The sequence below is a fragment of the Cuculus canorus genome, chromosome 1 (assembly GCF_017976375.1).
Source record: "Cuculus canorus isolate bCucCan1 chromosome 1, bCucCan1.pri, whole genome shotgun sequence".
Lineage (NCBI taxonomy): Eukaryota > Metazoa > Chordata > Aves > Cuculiformes > Cuculidae > Cuculus > Cuculus canorus.
The window spans coordinates 126,438,380-126,456,944 of NC_071401.1; the positions used below are offsets into that span (position 1 = coordinate 126,438,380).

Genomic DNA, 18,565 nt, shown 5'->3' on the forward strand with positions numbered 1-18,565 from the left:
CTTACCTGCTGCTCCCAGTGCCAGTGGCTTTGAGGGCAGATGGCTTGCGGATGAGTTTATCTAGGGCACTGACTATTTGCTCAAATTTGGGTCTCTGGCCCCGCTCCTTCTGCCAGCAGTCAAGCATCAGCAGGTGCAAAACAGTTGGGCAGTCCGGGGGTGGTGGCAGGCGATAGTCTTCGTCAATGGCATTAATTACCTGCAGGAAAAGAAGAACAAAACTTTATCACAGCTGGGAAAAGAAAAGACAAACACACTTCAGTCACCTGATGGTATACGACTTTCTTCTCCTTGAATTGATACAGGACAGAGAGGCAGATGTACATTCTCATCACTTTTAAAACTTACATCCTGATTGGACATGTCCCAGTAAGGCCTCTCACCATAGGACATCACCTCCCACATGACAATGCCATAGCTCCAGACATCACTAGAGGAAGTGAACTTGCGATACTGGACAGCTTCAGGGGCAGTCCAACGGATGGGGATTTTGCAGCCCTGGAAAGCAATCAAAATGCAGCCAGAATGTTAATGAGATAAGAACTATTTGTGAAAATGACATAACTGAACTAATCGGATGCCAGTAGCATGACTGAACTCTGAGCATGGAGTGCCAAGCTAGTTGATGCTGTCTTGTAGACATTGTTGGTTTCAATTCAAACTATATTGAAGGTTTCCAGCTTGTTCTATTAACAAATATAGATGAAAAAAACAGAATCATGCCCCCTCACTGCTACAAATCCCATGATGATTTCAATTTTATAGCTCTTCTTTGCAGCATTTGAGAGGAGGAAGACAGTCAAATCCTTCTGAAAGTCACAACCATTTGGAAATCTAAAGCCATTTAAACACTTCCAACCTGCAACAATGATGACTGATACACTGAGTGGCTAGCACAAACTTCTTCCCCTTCCATTTTGACCTATCTGACTGCACGTATTACCTGCCAGAAGAAATATCATTCAGGTGCTGGTTTTTCAAAACACATATGTCTAAAACTTGTTTCATTTATCAGTGATTAAATTCTTCCCCACCCTCTGCATACCAAATGGAACTTTAAATCTGGCTGTAATAATCCCAGCCCTTTTGTGGTATATATAACAGATGTTAGCGCTTCACAGGCAATAAGTCATTTTGATGGTTGGTTGTAAGACCATCAATATACTTATGCCAGTTATCTTTTCTCCAGGCAAAAAACCCAACTCTTTTCTCTAAGGGTGGTAGTACAGGACTTCAATCGCTACTTCAGTCCTTTCTACCTCCTGTAAGAAGGTAATGAAAGGGGCAAGATAACACCTTCATCAGCTTATGAGGTTTGTTCTATTCACCATCATTACACAAAGAATGGCACTGACTCCATTTCACATGGTAGAGTGGGTCGGATATTTAGCTATTTTTTCTTTTTTCCTGGTTGGGAACAGATACCACACAAGACAGAAGTCCCTATCCCACTGGTCTCTTTGGTCTCAAGATGGACCAAAAAAGGTACACCAAATAAAGGAGGAAAACATTAAAATATTACAGATGGCAGTATTACAGTAAATCGCTCCATAGTGGTAACTCACCAGAGCTCCAGTATAGGTAGGATTTGAAGCATCATCCTCCAGAAAACGGGACAAACCAAAGTCTGACACCTTGCACACAAGATTACTGTTGACTAAGATGTTACGTGCTGCCAGGTCACGATGCACGTAGTTCATGTCTGAAAGGTAGCGCATGCCAGCTGCAATCCCCCGTAGCATTCCCACCAGCTGTAACACACTGAACTGTCCCTCCTTCTGCTGCAAGTGAGGAGGCAAACATAGGCTTTTATGGTGACAGAACATGAAGCCAACAGGGAAGAATAACAAACATCAATGTAACAAGGTTGATTTATGAAGTCAGAGAACATATGTCTTAACTTCAGCCGAAATCTGAAGGTTCAGGGACAGCAAATCAAGAAAAGAGGGTGGGCTTAAGACAATGAGTTTCAAATGAAGTCAGACAGTGGTGATCTTCTTCTGAAGACAATCTCATATGTGGCCATATCCTCCTCTAGCAACCTATGCCTATGCCTAGTCTCATTAACTACTAAGATGGCTAAATGAATGGGAGCAGACAAATCTTCTTTCACTGTTTTAATATCTTTACAAAGCATTCTATGCAATTCTACACAACGGGTTCATGTGGGCTTCAAGACATACTTGCCAAAGCATTTGTGGCTGAATTAGCATCTGAATCAGTAAAAAATGGAAGTGAAGTATCTATACAAAAAAAAGTCTGTATTTATGTTTCATTACTAGAAAAAATATTGGAAACTCCAAGTCCAAACACAACTACAAGTTTCATTATTTCATTACAATGCAGAAACTTGAAAACATTCACTGGAATCAAATTTGAAAAACATTATTAGAAAGGCAAACTTTAGAGCATGCACATAAGGAACTGGAAGACTGCATACAAAATAAAAAAATGTAGTTTGTGCCGAAGAAGTCTAAATTAATGATGGGTGAGTTTTTGGAATATTTTCACCATCTTGATCCCAAACCACTTACTCTGGCAATTTGCTATTATTTCTATTGCACCTGAAGAGGGCAACTGAGGACTTTTAGAGACAGGAGTGAAGCAGAAGGATAGGCAAAATTATCAGATCTGAGATTGGCACATAGCAAGATGAAGAGGTAACGGTTGTGGGAGACTCTGGTTGTGGTACCCTGAGGAAGGAATCCAGTGATCCATTCTCCATGAACTCTGTGACAATCATGACTGGTCGGCTCTTGGTGACCACACCCTCCAGATGGATGACATTGGGATGCTCAAATTGCCCCATAATGCTGGCCTCGCTCAGGAACTCCCGCCGCTGTTCATCTGTATAACCTGACTTCAGGGTCTTAATAGCTACTGTGTATTCACGCTTCCCTGGGTGTTTTAGGCGCCCAAAGCACACCTCTCCAAACTCTCCTGTCAGGGAGGGAAGAAACACACCTCAAGTAAGGAAACACAGCAAAGAATTTTAATTTGGTGCCCTAAAATATTCTACTATGGAAGATTTCAGCTGCTGCTTGGAAATAGGGTTACAGGACTGTTCAGATTACTGTAAAGTTCTTGAAGGCTTTGAATTTAGTAAAGTTGGAGACTACATCTTCAGGGTTCAAATAAGGAGCTCTGAGTCTTCAAAGGGTGTTTTAAACTTGGTTTGGAGGCAGCATCTAAGGATGAGTATGTTGAGATGAATTTTGGTAAAAATGAAGGTTATCTATCCTGAGACACTTGGTGTAACATGCTTGGGTCCATTTCAGGCCAGTACTGTATCAGGTCTCAAGGTGAACAAGAAGGAACTTCTAAATCTGCATTGTCATACTACCTGATCCAATGACCTCCTCAATCTTGATGAGGGACACATCAATCTCCTTGGCAAATTCTAGAATAGCTTCATTTGGATCTTCATAGGTTGAAGGATCAATGTAATACTTGGCTCCTAGTCCTGCAGTGGGGGAGACAGCCCAAAACATCACCAGAATCAAATCCCTAGAGACATGGGTGTTAACGAGTCCTGAAAAGAGACAGACCCTTGACATCTGTTGCTCAAGAACACTTACCTCGTGCACTGATATACTGCTGCAGACGGTCTGTGTATGGAGTCTCTCGCCTTTTACTGCAGGACATAAAGGAAAGGAAAGTCAAAACACACACAAGAGTCTCTCATAGGATGTTGGGATAGGCTTCTCAATGCAAGACTCAGAGAATCCTTGAATTTAGATAGAAGATGGATGTTAAGACCTGGCCCATCTCTTGTTAACAAGTGCATGCTTGCTTTCTATGTGGTAGTTTTACATGTCTGTTTGCATCCCCACTTTAGATATAACAAAATATAGGGCCTCCAGCACTACGTTGAAAATGAAATATTACAGTTTAACATTACTGTTTTGGAAGTTTTCTTACTATTCAGGCTAAATTTGCATTCAAATCTCATTTAATTACTACAAGTTGTTCTTTTACAATTCTAATCTAAGCCACCTCCTGTGATGACTTTTAAGTCCTTCAAAAATGTTCTAAAAGCCATTTGCTGTAACGCTTAATTTGTATAAGTTTTCCCTAAAAGTTAATTCTTCTTATTTTTCCTGCTGGTCTCCTAAAAGCATCTACTTCTACTATTCTTTTCATAAGTTGAGCACCCAAAACAAACCACACAGAGCCAGATGGACAGTAAGCTATTCCATGATATGATTTTTGCATGCACAGACCTAAACAGGTATGGTCTTCATTGTTGTAATATTTACTGCATATATGCATCTAATTTTCAGTAACCACAGGCACTGGCATTTCTCAGATTTCATATGTGTGATTCAAGCAATTTTTTTTCCCATGCAATCTAGTTGTTATTCTTGGTTTGCTCTAAATGTATTTTCCATTTCCAAGTCACTTCCTTGTTCTCAACAGTGCTTGCATTTTTTTTCCCAAAATATGTACAACTCATATGCTTTACTGTTTGAGTACAAAACCTTCTAGCTATGGATCCAATTAGCATCTGAAGACAGAATATCATGGAACATTACAATACTTTTCTTTACTAACAGAACTAATTCTCTTATTCTAATAGGATTTGTTGTGTATTATCACTTGTACGACCTATCTATTTAAATTCTGCTAAGATTGAAAAACCACAAACATTTCTAACGTCAAAATCTTTTTTTTCTGTTGCAGAAAGAAACTGGCTTTATTGAGGGCCTGTACCTAAGAACTCTAATTCTCCTATTACAGCTGAAAGTCAGATCTACATTGATGTTTTTTATAGGTTATCTGACATACTAATAGATTTCCATCATTAAAAACAACCAAGTAGCTAAAATAGGTAAGTGTTTCACATTGGTTATTGCTTCAACAATGAGTACCTACAATTTAGAAAAATAAGATAAAATTATAGCATTTGGTTCTATATATATCCAACAATTTAAAGAACTGCTAATTTCATGTGGTTTTCCTCATTTCCTACATCTTTAAACTTACCTTTCCTATGAAGGAAAAATATAAATTAGGTATCTCCACTTTTTCTGAACCACTGTCTACAAATTGCACATGATCCTTCAAGTATAAATTAATTGATTTTTATGGTATTTCCTTTTGTATAGATTCATTTACAGAAACCCATTAGTGTCTTTCCCCAACACAGCTCTGATAATATTAATGTATTCTGGGTTTGATTTATTTTTTTTTAGAAAAATATATGCTTTATTGAGTTGTGCACATAATATCACATTTCCAGCTGTTACAAGAAATCGTATTTTTAACAGTTCAAAACTACAAAAGGAAGCCACAATGCAAACATAACAATATTTGATATTTTTTTCTTTCCAGAAAGAAAAATATGAAAAGAGAATATACACAGAAGAAAACAAATGAAAAAAAGGGAAAAGAACAAAAAAAATAACTAAAACTAGATGTCACTTCCTAAAGTTCAGTAGTTTATACATTTTTTTAAGGTCAGAATAGAAAGGTAAGTAAGTAGTTCCTCTTGTACAGAGGCATAGCAGAGCAAAGATACAGAAATCCATTACTGAAAAGCTAGGGGATTAATTTCAAACCTCAAGAAATTGAAGGAGCAGGTAATAACTGTCACCTTTCTTCAAATAACAAAGCCCCCATTGCTTACCTTTGTACTCCTACTTTTTATTTTTTAAAATTCTGTCCCTCTTCATTATCTCTACATTGACTTATCCACCCTTTTTCTTCCCAAAACAGGAAGTGAAATTTGCTTTCTTTAACCTAAATTTTATGAGTCAGGGTTCCATAGAACGATTGCTGGGCTTTTATTCTCCAAGCAAATAAGCTATTGTCTCTTGGTCCCGAGTTAAAAAGTATTTAGCACTTTATACTCAGTGGATGTAACTACTTATCACACCAGTTCTTTTTCACTATGTTGTTTCATTCTTCACATGCTTGCCTAAAATGCAATTTGCAGTCCCTTTTTTACAGTGATGCATTTAAAAATCTTTTTACACATGCTTTAAAATGCTTCCCTTGTATTCTTATTGCTAACTAGCCAAATATCAGCTAAGTATTTGAGCAGTTTACCACAGGAGAGGCTCCTCAGATAGAAGCAACAAGGCAAGATCTTTCTTTAATTAGAAAATGGCATCTCAAGGACATCTGGATAAATGTAGATCAGGCTGTTTCCCTTGGGATGGGGTTATGTAGCGGGGGTAAGGAAGTTCCACTGTCTGCAGTGCAGGCACTGGCACATGAGCAGGTCAAGGAATTCACCTCTTGAAGATGATGGCAAGGATGGCAATGGCAGCAATTACCAAGAAGGCTAGACCACCAAGTGCTGAGCCCACGATAAGCGGCAGTCGGTCCTGCACCATCTCGGAGCGCTCCCCTAGCAAGAAAGACACATGCATATACACATTCAAATGCAGAGCTGTTAGAGTTTCCCTTCTACTCAACTAGGGCTCACTCATTATTCCATCCCTACCAGCCTTTTGCTTCCCAGGCTAGTCCTGACAGTTCAACAAATGCTCAGCTTGCTTATTCCTTTACCCTTTCAGTCACTGTGCTTCTCCAGTGCTCTCCTTCCTAATTCTGAAAAGCCAGTGCTCCATCAGAATCCACTTTTCTTTCCCCTTGTCCACTGACATGTGAGTAGTCATTTAAGTATAGGCCAGGTCTGCATCTGGTCTTTGATCTCATTGTTCCCTATTAATTTAGCTCATAGATGAGATACATGAGTACCTTTGATCCAGACCAATGAGTAATATGTTACTCTCTACATGAATGGATGATACTGCTGGCAGGCAAACTTCTGCATATATGTCCTGTGCCCCACCTGTCTTTAGGACTTTTACAGAGCATTCAGCTGTAAGATGTCCTGTGGCAGCTGAAGACAAAACTGCAGCGGTGTGTAGTGCTATGTACTGTACTGTAACACCCTCCTAAAGAGAGTTCCACTGACACACTCTGCTCCTGCTGGTCAGAGGCAACAGGGAGTAGGACTGGGGAATATTGTAGCAGCAAAGGTTAAGGGAGTGTAAACAATATGCTGACAGCATGAGGCTTCTCTGAGTAAATAAATCTGCATATGCAAATTATGCCATACAGAAATACAGGTTGAGTAGGACTGCCTGAAAGCAGTCCTTCAGAGGACAGGCTAATACAGTCAGGGAAACGCACAAGTGAAAGAGACTCATGTGCAGATCTGAGTACAAAATGATAGCACTTACCTCGCATTAAAGTCTGGAAATACATCTTTCCACTGTATGGGCCATAGCCCACTGCTGTTCTAGCTCGTACTTGGAAGGCATAGATCTTGCCTGGACTCAGATTTGATATGGTGGCCATGTTGGTTTCGCTAGTGAAGGTGAATGAATTATCCTCATCTTCTGCCTGTGAATGTCAGTGACCAAAACAGAATGTGAGACTTCTGCACACATCACTGGCTCTCCTCATTAAGGAAAGCTAGTTCCATGTCAGCCCAATATTCTTTGAATCTTTACAGAGCCTCCTAACCAAAACTGCTACTCCAGATCTGACTTTCCTGTCGACTGCTCGTTGCTCCTGACTGCCACTTTTCACACCCTTAGGCCTAAGCTTCTCACAAAGCTCTGCCAAAGACCCTCAGTCCTGACCTAAACAAAAGTGAGGACAAAACTACCTCGTCCTTTTGTTTTAGCGTCCTTTTGTTTCTTGCTAAGCCTATTCATTAAAAAGAAAAAAGCCCTAGCCTGTCTTGAAAGTTTGCTTTCTACAGGCTTCAAATGTATTCTCCTAGGAGTATCTGTAGCAAGGACACCTGTAATGCTTTAACCAGGAAGCTGCTAGACATATTATTACAAATAGCAGGCCCCTTTACTGCTAAAAAAACACTAGCTCTGCACACTCCTGCAAAACTATTTATGTGAAAGATAAGAATATGGTATGAGAACCTGTCTGAACAGCCCTATGTACCCCCTCCCCTCAAATCAGTTGGATTAAGAGTCATGAAAGACGTGAATGGAGAACAACTTTATATTTGCCACCCTGTAATTTAAGCACATAAAGAGGTCACTGATATCACTGGTATCACTTAGTGAGTAAGAGAGTGCATTCCTCCTTCTAAAATTTCTTAGAGATGTCTGTCCAGGCGTAAAGACCGGCATAGGACTTCCTTCCACGAACACATGACAGAATGCTGCAGTGAGTCAAGTTCTCACCTATACATTTGAACACTTCACATCTTTCCACCTTCATCAGCTGATGCTGAACATATTAGGTTGTTAACTGCAGCTTTTGAGGGTAACTACAAGTGTCTTCTCTTTTTTCACCTGCATTGTCCCGTTTCCCAGTTGGGATATGCAGATAGACCAATGTTAGATGGAGTGTGTTTTATGAACTTCTGGTTTTGCTGCAGCTTCTTCTTCTCTCATAACTGAAATTTTTCTCCACCTTATCCATCCTGATACAGGAGTACATCTCACAGACAAGATTTCCCTGTTCTCATTTGTGTAATAGCTATACAATAATCAGCACTGCATCACTTTCTGCTCACCTTGTCGAAGTAGCGTAGCTGGTAATCCAAGATGATCCCATTGGGCTGGTCTGGCTGAGGCCATGACAGTGTAATGCTACTGGTAGTACGACTCACCTGATGCATCATAGGGACAGCAGAGGGGACTGGAATAAAAGGGAGGAAGGAGAGATTACAAAGGGATGGCTTTACAATGAACTATAATTGAATATTCATTATGATAAGTTAATAAGTTACATCAGCTCTTCCTTTAATATCCCTTAATTTGCACGATGCAGTACTTGATAAAATAACAAGAAGAAATCCAGGCACAATTTTGCTCTACTGGGAGATATAGTAACTGATGACTTGGACAGAAAGAAAATGCAGAAATCCACATCCAACTGATCACGCACAGGAGTTATGAAATTATCTATATTGGAGCCAGAACATTATTTTGATCTTCAAATTTGCAGCTTTCACATGCAAGATGACAAGGTGTTCAGTGCCACTGCCTTGTTCTAGGATCACGCTTGGACAAATGATGTGAAAGTGGTCATAGCAAAAGCAGAGTACCCTACCTCTCTTCTGCTTCTCCCCTAGATTATAATTCTTTGCCTGGGGAAAAAAATCAAGTATAGTGTATCAGAGTAACGGAGGCCTTTCACTACAACATCGCTGTTGCAAAACAGAAGACAGAGAGCACTGATGTGTTAAGGAACAGATTTTGAAGTCAGTTCAGTGGTCCCAGTTCACCTGCAGATCACAGAGAATGAAAGCATCTCATTTTCATAGCCTGATGTGCAGCCTTATGTTCAGACTAGCTCCTGGATCTCAGGCTAATCCCTGCCAGGACTGTTGCCCAGGTATCAAAACTACCACTGTATTGGGAGATTCTCAGTCTCTCTGTGGACCACTGAACCACAGAAATTCATGAATGGGCTTCTAACCAGCACTACTGCCTAGAAATCTTTTGACTGGCTATTGGGAAAGTCTGAAGCTCAGTTCAAGACTTTGAGACGTGTGTAACTGCCATTTCTTCTCACAAACCCGAAGCTCACTAAATTAGTAGAAAGGAAACAAAATATCATCTTGAAGATATAATGATTAATGATTTCCAACACCATTTGTGCAACTAAAATTACATTAAAGATTACAATGAGAAATAATCCAAGCTACTATTTGAGGTAATTTTGCATTATTTTTTTTTTGTCTTCCTGGAGGCACCATTCACATGTTCTGAAGACAACAGAAGTACAGAACAGTTGTTTAACAGCAGGTCTTTTCCTGAATAAGTTAGGTCTTCTAAAAAACGTCCTCAGAGCAGGAAGGGAGATGAATGGTTGTTAAAAGATGAATGGTTGCATGTGAAGCTTCCTGGAGAATGAAAATCCACAAACATCAATAAATTTATATATGTACACACATTTAGTCTCCAAGATCATGCAAAAGCTGAAAGAATATTAGTTTCTCCTTAGAAAGAGACTTGCAAGCAAAAATTTCAGGATAATTGTAAGATTTTCTTCTGCGTGCCAGCTGTCTGTCCACAAAACACTTATCAAGTTCTGCTTTCTTCTGCAAGCAAATTGTCATGTTGCCAAGAAACCTCTGGGTAGGCAGCTACTGAACCCTCGCTTTCTTAAAGGAAAACATTTAAATTTTCAAGAAAAAATACGCCAATTAAAAGTTGCCAGCTAGCTAACTCCACTCTTTTTAAAAATAGACATAAACTTTGTGGATGCGAGGAATGAAGCAGACATTTAGCAAATGATCAAAAACTGCAGAATTGCATTTTTCCCCCTCATAATTTTGAAAAAGATAAAATACACAATTCAAATGGGCTCCAAACAGCTAGGCAAGTGCGAACCAGTAAAAAATGTAAATGAAACAAAAATGTTAAGAGTATAAGAACCGAAACACAAGAGTATAAAAACCAAAATGCTTCCTCTCATGATTACTCCTTTTATTTCTTACAATCGATTGTCTTTCAAACAAAGCTGCACAACTACTTTACCTCCTAATGACAATGTTATGAGAAGGATGGAAGACAGAGCAATTAAACAAGAATATATTTAGTATTTGATACACAAACGAAGAACATTGCATTCAAATAGTAATGCGAGGACAATGGAATGACTGTTGAGTTGACATTTGATCAAGACAGATTCTGCTTTGTCCTTCTGATGGGACGTAAAGCACACACAGGGAGAGGTGTAAACCTAAATACATAACTGCACTACCAGGGAAGAGCCCACTTCCTTCTAATTCCAAAATAAGATTTTGCAGAATGCTCAGAGTTAAATCTCCCCTCCATTCCTGCTCTCCTACCTCTATTCACTCCTCTCCTTCCCACCCCCAACAGTTATTCTTCCCACCCTTCTCATTTCTTCCCAATCCACAATTTTTTGCCCACCTGGAAGGCATACTTAAAGTCAATGAGCAACAGCTGACCAGTATTTTAGTCAAAACTTGTGCATTCTGAGGTTAGTATATACTATCAATTTTCAGCTGCCCATCAACAGGTTATCTTTTGCCAACAGTACAAAGACCTGGAGCTGATGCTGTGCATAGTGTGTTTAGGCACAGCAAAATCTGCACTGGAACAATAATGAGAAATGGTATGCTACTCAGATGGGCAGTATGCAGAAGCAGGTTACAACTAGTAGAATTAGAAATATTGGGAAACATAAGGAAAAAAAATCACTGGAGTGTCTTTACCCAGAATTACGCTCTGTCCAGCTCTTGACTAAAAGCACCACAGCTTTCTAGAATGTCCCTATTATCCAGGTACGCCCATCACTCAGAGTAACTGTGAGGTGGGAGATAAACATAAGACACTTTGTCTTATGTCTCTATGAAACAGAGTTCAGATGTTGAATATATATGCTTGTCTCTCTTTTAAGGACAAACCTTAAGAAACAGTGGCCAGTGAACTCCCTCACCACTTCAAGTTAAAGAGATCTTTAGACTTCTCCTTTGAAAAATTTCATGTAAGGTGATGTGAATACTAATATTAAGATGATGTGAAACGTGAATGTATTTGTGGGTGGACTAGGTACATATTTCCTGCTGGGAGTGTATGATAAAGTTACACTTCCAGCGTTAATAAACTAGGAAATATAAAGTTCAAAGTTTTATGTCTTAAAACAACACCCAAACTACCCCTCCTCTCCTGCCACAGAAGTGCAAGATGAGTATTTTCCTTTATATGCGTGCTGACTATTAAAAATGTTTATAACAGAACATTGTTTTCAAAGCTTATTTCATGTGTGTCCAGTTCTATATTGATTTGTCACTTATATTCATTTTTCCCCTTTTCACAGCGAATTTATAAATGTAGACATGCTGGCTCTATGTCTAACGACAGCTCAAATTACAGGGCCTTCTTCAATTCAATCTGGGCAGCTGCACTAGATCATTGGAAGTTCCTTTCAATTGAACTAGTCTAGTCTGGTCTAGTCTATTCATTCACTGAGTGCAAACAAGTTGTGTGATCAGACCTCTACGGAAGACTGAAAAAGGACTGCTTTTTGTATACTATTTATAAAAAAGAGAATATATGGAAAATTCTTGCACATATAAAACATAATTAAAGCTTTAAAGCAGTCCAAAGACCAATTAAATACAGCTCCCAAATTCTATTTTTGGTGGCCTGTGAGTTGCAACTCTTTTACATGTCAGAAAAAATTTCTTTCCCAGTAGCACACAGAGATGAATTTAAGACATTTTGGGTATCTTGAAAATACTACATTCTCTGAATTACTAATGTTTGACAAGTTTCTGCTCTTTGCTAATAAAAACTAATGTCCTTGACTGTAGAATCAGCTCAAACCAGCAGCATGTACCTGCAAGCCTAAAAATCTACCTACATCAACAGATTAGGTAGGGAATGATTTTGAAGTAAGTGCTGACTAGTATAACAATAGATGGAGATCCCTACAGCCTTCCTGGCTGCAGAATACACTCCACATTTACTATGATAAAGGTGGAGAGTCCTGGAACAGGTCAGACCATAAAAGGTACTTCAATAACTCTAAATGATAGCTATTATATAGGAGAACACCGATTCTTCCCAGCACTCAGAAGACGACAATATTCAATGTGTGATATGTTGTCATATGGAAAAGAATGCAGAAGAAGAGATCGTCACACCTGGGCAAATATGCTAAAGATACAAAGCTGACAGGGGAAAAATGAACCCTTAGGAGTACTTTTGTTATTCCTACACAAGAAGAAAACAATACAGTTAAACTAAGAGTTCATTCAGAGGACTAGAAACACGAAGTTCATCCTCCACTTTCTTTATTTGCTAGTTTTAGCCTGGGAAAATACAACGGTATATAGCTTTTGACAGCTCTCTATTTATTCTTTTCCTATTTTGATCAAGAAAATGCCTCGCCTGTGTCCCTGCTCTTAAATCATAGAATCTTAGAATCACAGAATGCTTTGGGTTGGAAGGGCCCTTAACAGGTCATCTAGTCTGAACTGCCACAGAAGCAGGGACCTCTTTAATTTGATCAGGTCGCTCAGAGCCCCATCCAGCCTGACCCTAAATGTTTCCAGGGATGGAGCCTTCACTGCTTCCCTGGGCAACCTGTTCTCGTGTTTCCCCACCCTCATTGTGAAAATTTTTTTCCTTATATCCAGACTAAATCTGTCCGCCCTTAGTTTAAAACCATTACTCCTATTCCTGTCACAACAGGCCTTGCTAAAAAGTCTGTCCTCAGCTTTCCTGTGGGCCCCCAGGGAGCCTACAGGCTCATGCCAACTAAGTCTACTGGATTCTTCTGTCAAGCAAACAGCTTCAAGCAACTTATCCATTTCCTCTCATGATCTCATAATCATATTTGGCATTTAACTCTTTTCCACTTCTCACACCATTTCACCAGAAAATATTCTGTCAGGTCCTCTTAAATTTCCTGCCACTACTCATAACTGTCCTTGTTCTCATTCAGCCTCTTACACAAGTCTTTGGATCGTCTACCTTTCATTTCTGCAGTTCTACAGCTTTTGGTATTGCCAGGTCCCATTGCTCTCAATTCAATTGATGCAAAAGGCTGCTATGTATATTTTCACAGGAACAAGGCAACCTGGTCACATAACCTTTATCTTCACATATCTCCATTAGCTCTCATAATGTCTGAATTCAGTTTAAAAAAAAAAAATCAAAACAAAACCAAATCTACTTGCTTTTAAAAGTCTGCATAGATCTGCGCCAACACTTAAGTCTCTGCTGTCTTTAGCTCTTCCTCTTCTGTCTAGGAGTGTAATAACTGCCTGAATGAATAAGTTCAGTAACATGTCTCTGGCAAAAGACATTACTACATGCTTCAGTGGAAGGTGTAGGAAAAAAAAATGGACAGCCGTGCACAGAGCAAGTTATTTCACAATCCTTCAAATGAAAACTTGACTTCTTTCCTGAGACATGATATATTTGTTTACCCTTGTAAGCACACATCAAGATGTTAAAATAATCTAACGTTTAACTAATGTTAAAACATTAGTCAGATCAATTTTTTTTAATAATATGGTTGGATTTTAATTTCTTTGCTTTTTTGTGTCAGTTCCTCTGTGAAGCAGCACACTCCGCTACAGTTACATAATAGCCTTTCCTCATGCAGTTCATGCTATTTGGAACAGATATATTTTTCTATATATCTTGACACTTTTTCAGTTACTCACTCTCAGCAGTTCAAACCTGAGCTGAACACAGTTCCCTTCTCTCTCATCTCATTTCCAGACAGTTTTTCTTACTGGCAATTTGCATGCCCTACTATTACTATCCAAACAGGTTTTATTATTACTAAACAGGTTTCAGATGCTTTTTGCTTTAGAAGGTTAAGTCCTACTACATTAAAGGAAGCTTTTCAGTGCCAGCACTTCTTATTCTGTCTTCAAACACATAGTTACTGAACAGTAGGACCATCATAATCAGGTTACCACAGAAAAACGTGACAGTGTAACCAAAGGAACCTGTCATACTTTGAAGCAGGGCTAGCAGACTCCTAGGGGTAAGCAAACTCTTAGATGAACAGTGCTTTTGAGACAAAGATGAAGAGTGAATAGGTAGCAGGTGAAAAAGAAAAAGAAAAGTAGAACTGTTCAAGCACAGAAAGATACCTCTAACAAAGGGGCAGATGGTAGGGAGGAGTTTTTTTGGATCAGCAACTGGAAGAATCAAGAGAACTCCAACTTACGTATGAGTAAGTGGAATAATGCCAGGGCTGGAGGGTCTTTCTTTTATCACCTTTAATTCAATGGAGAAATTTTTTTCGTTTTGGCCATTTGTTCTGAAAGCTTGTTTTTCTCCATCTTGCTTTTTTTATACCCTTCATACCTTCCTGTCCCCTCCTTGTCTTTTTCAGAATGCAAGATCCCAAAATGTTCATCTCTGCTTATATGATAATAACAGTAACAATAATAATTGTTATAATGACACATCAACAAGCTGTGCTGAAGGGAAAAGCTGCTGAAGGGAGGGGGTATGGATGAGACAGGCCACGTGATGGATGAAGCAGGGCCTTGTTAGCATGGGCTGTCATTATGAATCGAGGGCAGCTCATCTCAAGCTCACTCATAATGATCTTGAGGAAGAAGGGAAAAAAACACAGATACAAAAAGCCATTCAGTACACACTGCTGTTCAAGAAAGTTGACCTCCCCTGAAACTGCTTCAGTAAACAAGAGTGGCACCTTATGAGGAGACACCAAACATACCCAGAGACATCAAGAGATACCTGAAAGAGTAGGAATGGTCAGAAAAGTGAAACAGAAGCAAAAAAAATGAGGGTAGATTTGATGATTCCAGGCAGGAGAATGAAGCAGCTACTCAATTAAATTAACCTCAGATACAGACAAATAAGGCTGAGAAGAGCAGCATGAAGAAAGATAAATCTTTGGAACATTAATAGCACATCCACTTGTCTCCAGCAAAAGCTGAAGGAACTGCCTGGAATTGCCATAAAAATTACCCATCTGTCTCTTTTATTGGAAACAAACACTTGAAGCCAGATTCTTAAAGGGACCAGGTATCCTATACATGCTGTGTTATTCAATGCCTGTCAGGTAATGTTTCAAAGGGAAGAAACGGATATTGGCAGACCTCTGGCATTTTCTAAGTGTATGAAATTACCTGAGGTGTATATATATTCCATTCCTTTCTATAACATAGAAGCAGAAATGAAAATACGTGATTTAACCAAGATCATGACGTCACATCTGATTTTGCAGCATTTTACAAGCTTTATGGAAGCCTGGTTTTGCAGGGCTTTCCACAATTGTACTGTGGAATCTCATTAGGGATTTGAGTTAAACATTTACACCTCTCTAAATGTTTACAGATATTTCCTGTCACTCAGTTCAAATTGTTCCCCCTCTTTCTTCACCTCCTCCTCCTCATTACAGCCTCTTAAACAAGCTGCGTAAAATTCCTCCCTGTATCAGCTTACACATGCTTGTAAAGAACAACATATGCCCAGTCTCTTATTGCTGACATTTAGCAAAATTACATGCCTGTATGCATGTGGCTGCCTGAAGCTACAGTCCTTGTATATGATATTTACTGAAAATCAGAATTTGCTTGATGCTGTTCTCTATTTTCCTCAATACATATAAGCCTTCTGTGTGTGATCCATCAGTCTGACCTTCTCTTCAACTTTTTAATCTCTTCCCTTCCATTGACTGCCCACACAAGACATTAGTATTTTAGTTTAGTCAACCTTATGGTTTAGTTTCTAGTTATAAGGATCACATGATCTTTGATACAACTGTACAAAACATTTTAATATTTCTACCATGTAAAGACAAGCCCCACCTCTTTGTTTCCTGTTGACCCAAGAATAATATCCTGAGGTCACTTATCAGAATACCAAGGTTGAAAAGGCAAAAACAAAGTGGAAGAAAATACATGGCACTCAGAAGAACCCAGAACATTTTCATTGAGATAGGAATGGTGATTCTGCTTCTGGATCCTTTTCAAGATTCTATTTAACATCTCTCCAGGAACTGTAGAAACTGTAATTTTCATATCCTTTCATGACCACACGACTGCACAGTACTAACACATGCCATCCCAGAGTCATGTATATTTAGGTGATGAGTAAATGTCATTGTATACATTCTTTCTTGTCATATAGCACCTATATGTAACTTTACCTGTATCTTTACATAGTGCCTATTTCTCTCTCTATTTCTCCCTTCCTTACTTTGATAAGGCAAAGGCGGATAGATTTGACGAAACACTCAATAGCACTTGTTAAAGTGCACTAAAATATGAATTGAAATGAGGAGAATGGAAGGTGGTGCCTAGGAACAAGAAAAGATGGGAAAACAGAGTATCTCAAGAGTATCAGAAGAGCAACGAAGCTGGTGAAGGGGCTGGAGAAAAAGTCTTACGAGGAGCGGCTGAGAGAGCTGGGGTTGTTTAGCCTGGAGAAGAGGAGGCTGAGGGGAGACCTTATTGCTCTCTACAACTACCTGAAAGGAGGTTGTGGAGAGGAGGGAGCTGGCCTCTTCTCCCAAGTGACAGGGGACAGGACAAGGGGGAATGGCCTCAAGCTCCGCCAGGGGAGGTTCAGGCTGGATATCAGAAAAAAATTCTTCACAGAAAGAGTCATCGGGCACTGGAACAGGCTGCCCAGGGTGGTGGTCGAGTCACCTTCCCTGGAGGTGGTTAAGGAATGGGTTGATGAAGTGCTTAGGGACATGGTTTAAGGGAGTGTTAGGAATGGTTGGACTCGATGATCCAGTGGGTCCTTTCCAGCCTGGTTATTCTATGATTCTATGATTCAAAACATAGAAAGATAAAAAAGAAAACTGAACAGGTGAAAAATGCTAGGAAGACTGACTGAAGTATAAAAAGATGAAATGGAGAAGAGAAGGAGATAGAGAAGGTGAACAGAAAATAAAGAAATGCTCTCTAAGACCTGCTGTGCCAAGCTCATGCTCACAAAATCACCATCAAACCCTGATCACATCCCCTGTCTTGCACAATGAAGCAATACATTCTGTCTCACCCACAGAACTACATCGCCCATTGCTGTCTTTTCCAGAGCAGCTACTGCTCCAACAACTCCATATACAACCACATTAGCTGCTAATTTCAGTTTTTCTGCCAAAAGGGAAGAAAGGAAAGCCCAATCACAGAAAGCAGGAATGAGAAAGGCAGAAGTGAAATCACGGAACTAGCAGGGCAAGATCAAAAAACAAAAAAGACAAAACATACAAATTAGAAGAGAAAACTGCAGGATACAAAAGATAAAAGAAAATAAAATGAGAGACAGTGGAAATTTTGGGACTCGGATGCAGGGGCCTTCTCACCTGACTGGCTGGTGCTAACATTGATGGTGGCGTAGTGGGGTGCTTCTGAACTAAATTCAGTCACCAAGTTGACAGCCTGGATCTCAAAGGTGTACTGCACACGAGCCAAGAGGTTGGAGACTTGCACGCGACTTTCTGTCAGGCCCACTTGGCGTGGTTCAAATTGTACACTGTCGCCACAGCGCACGCATCGTCCTGAGGACCCTGCTGGGCATACTTTGCAGATGACATTGAAGAAAACATCCTTGCGACCACCTAGGTCTTTGGGGAGGCGCCAGGTCAGGAGCACGTTGGAACCAACAATTTCATAGCTAAGGTCGCGAGGAGCAGAGGGAATGCCTAGAAGAGAGAATGAAAGGTCAAAATCCCATGAAAGAATGAGAGGTGAGGGAGGGGAGTAGGCAAAGCAGGGGAAAAGGAACACTAGAACAAGTTGCTTTTTCTTCTCATTCTTACTCCTCTCTAGTAATTTCTCTGAGAAAGGCTAAGGAAAAACATATTCTTTGCTACATCAAACATACACATATACACAAAGGAGCAACTGTACTATCACATTTTAGAGACACAAAATTAACACCAAGTATCTCTGTTTCAAGGGTGTGACTTTTACTTTTCCCTAAAAGAACAGCTAGGGTTTAGGGAAATTCCAAACCTCAGAAATTTTGAATTTTGCAAAAGCTTAGTAAAGATTTGTCTCTACTGAAACCTCTTATTCCCTCCTTTGGCTCCTAATATCTCTGAACTCTTTCAGACTTCAGTTAACCTGCTCCATCTATTGCAGGAACAGAAC

General features: G+C 39.7%; 1 protein-coding gene across 5 annotated transcripts in view; it reads right to left on the bottom strand.

The window, feature by feature from the left end:
- EPHB6 (EPH receptor B6) overlaps nucleotides 1-18,565 on the bottom strand; it is an 88,759-nt gene that overhangs the window by 18,903 nt on the left and 51,291 nt on the right. For 4 of the 5 annotated variants that reach the window (XM_054050757.1, XM_054050549.1, XM_009566669.2 and 1 more), the window contains 10 exons: nucleotides 17,776-18,114; nucleotides 8,501-8,625; nucleotides 7,197-7,359; nucleotides 6,241-6,355; nucleotides 3,579-3,634; nucleotides 3,344-3,463; nucleotides 2,693-2,940; nucleotides 1,566-1,781; nucleotides 349-498; nucleotides 6-199 (listed from right to left, as the gene is read on the bottom strand). In XM_054050757.1, coding sequence (XP_053906732.1) covers nucleotides 6-199; nucleotides 349-498; nucleotides 1,566-1,781; nucleotides 2,693-2,940; nucleotides 3,344-3,463; nucleotides 3,579-3,634; nucleotides 6,241-6,355; nucleotides 7,197-7,359; nucleotides 8,501-8,625; nucleotides 17,776-18,114 — 1,726 coding nt within the window. Of the gene's footprint in view, nucleotides 1-5; nucleotides 200-348; nucleotides 499-1,565; nucleotides 1,782-2,692; nucleotides 2,941-3,343; nucleotides 3,464-3,578; nucleotides 3,635-6,240; nucleotides 6,356-7,196; nucleotides 7,360-8,500; nucleotides 8,626-17,775; nucleotides 18,115-18,565 lie in introns of those variants that run through there. The other variant, XM_054050689.1, reaches the window with a different exon arrangement.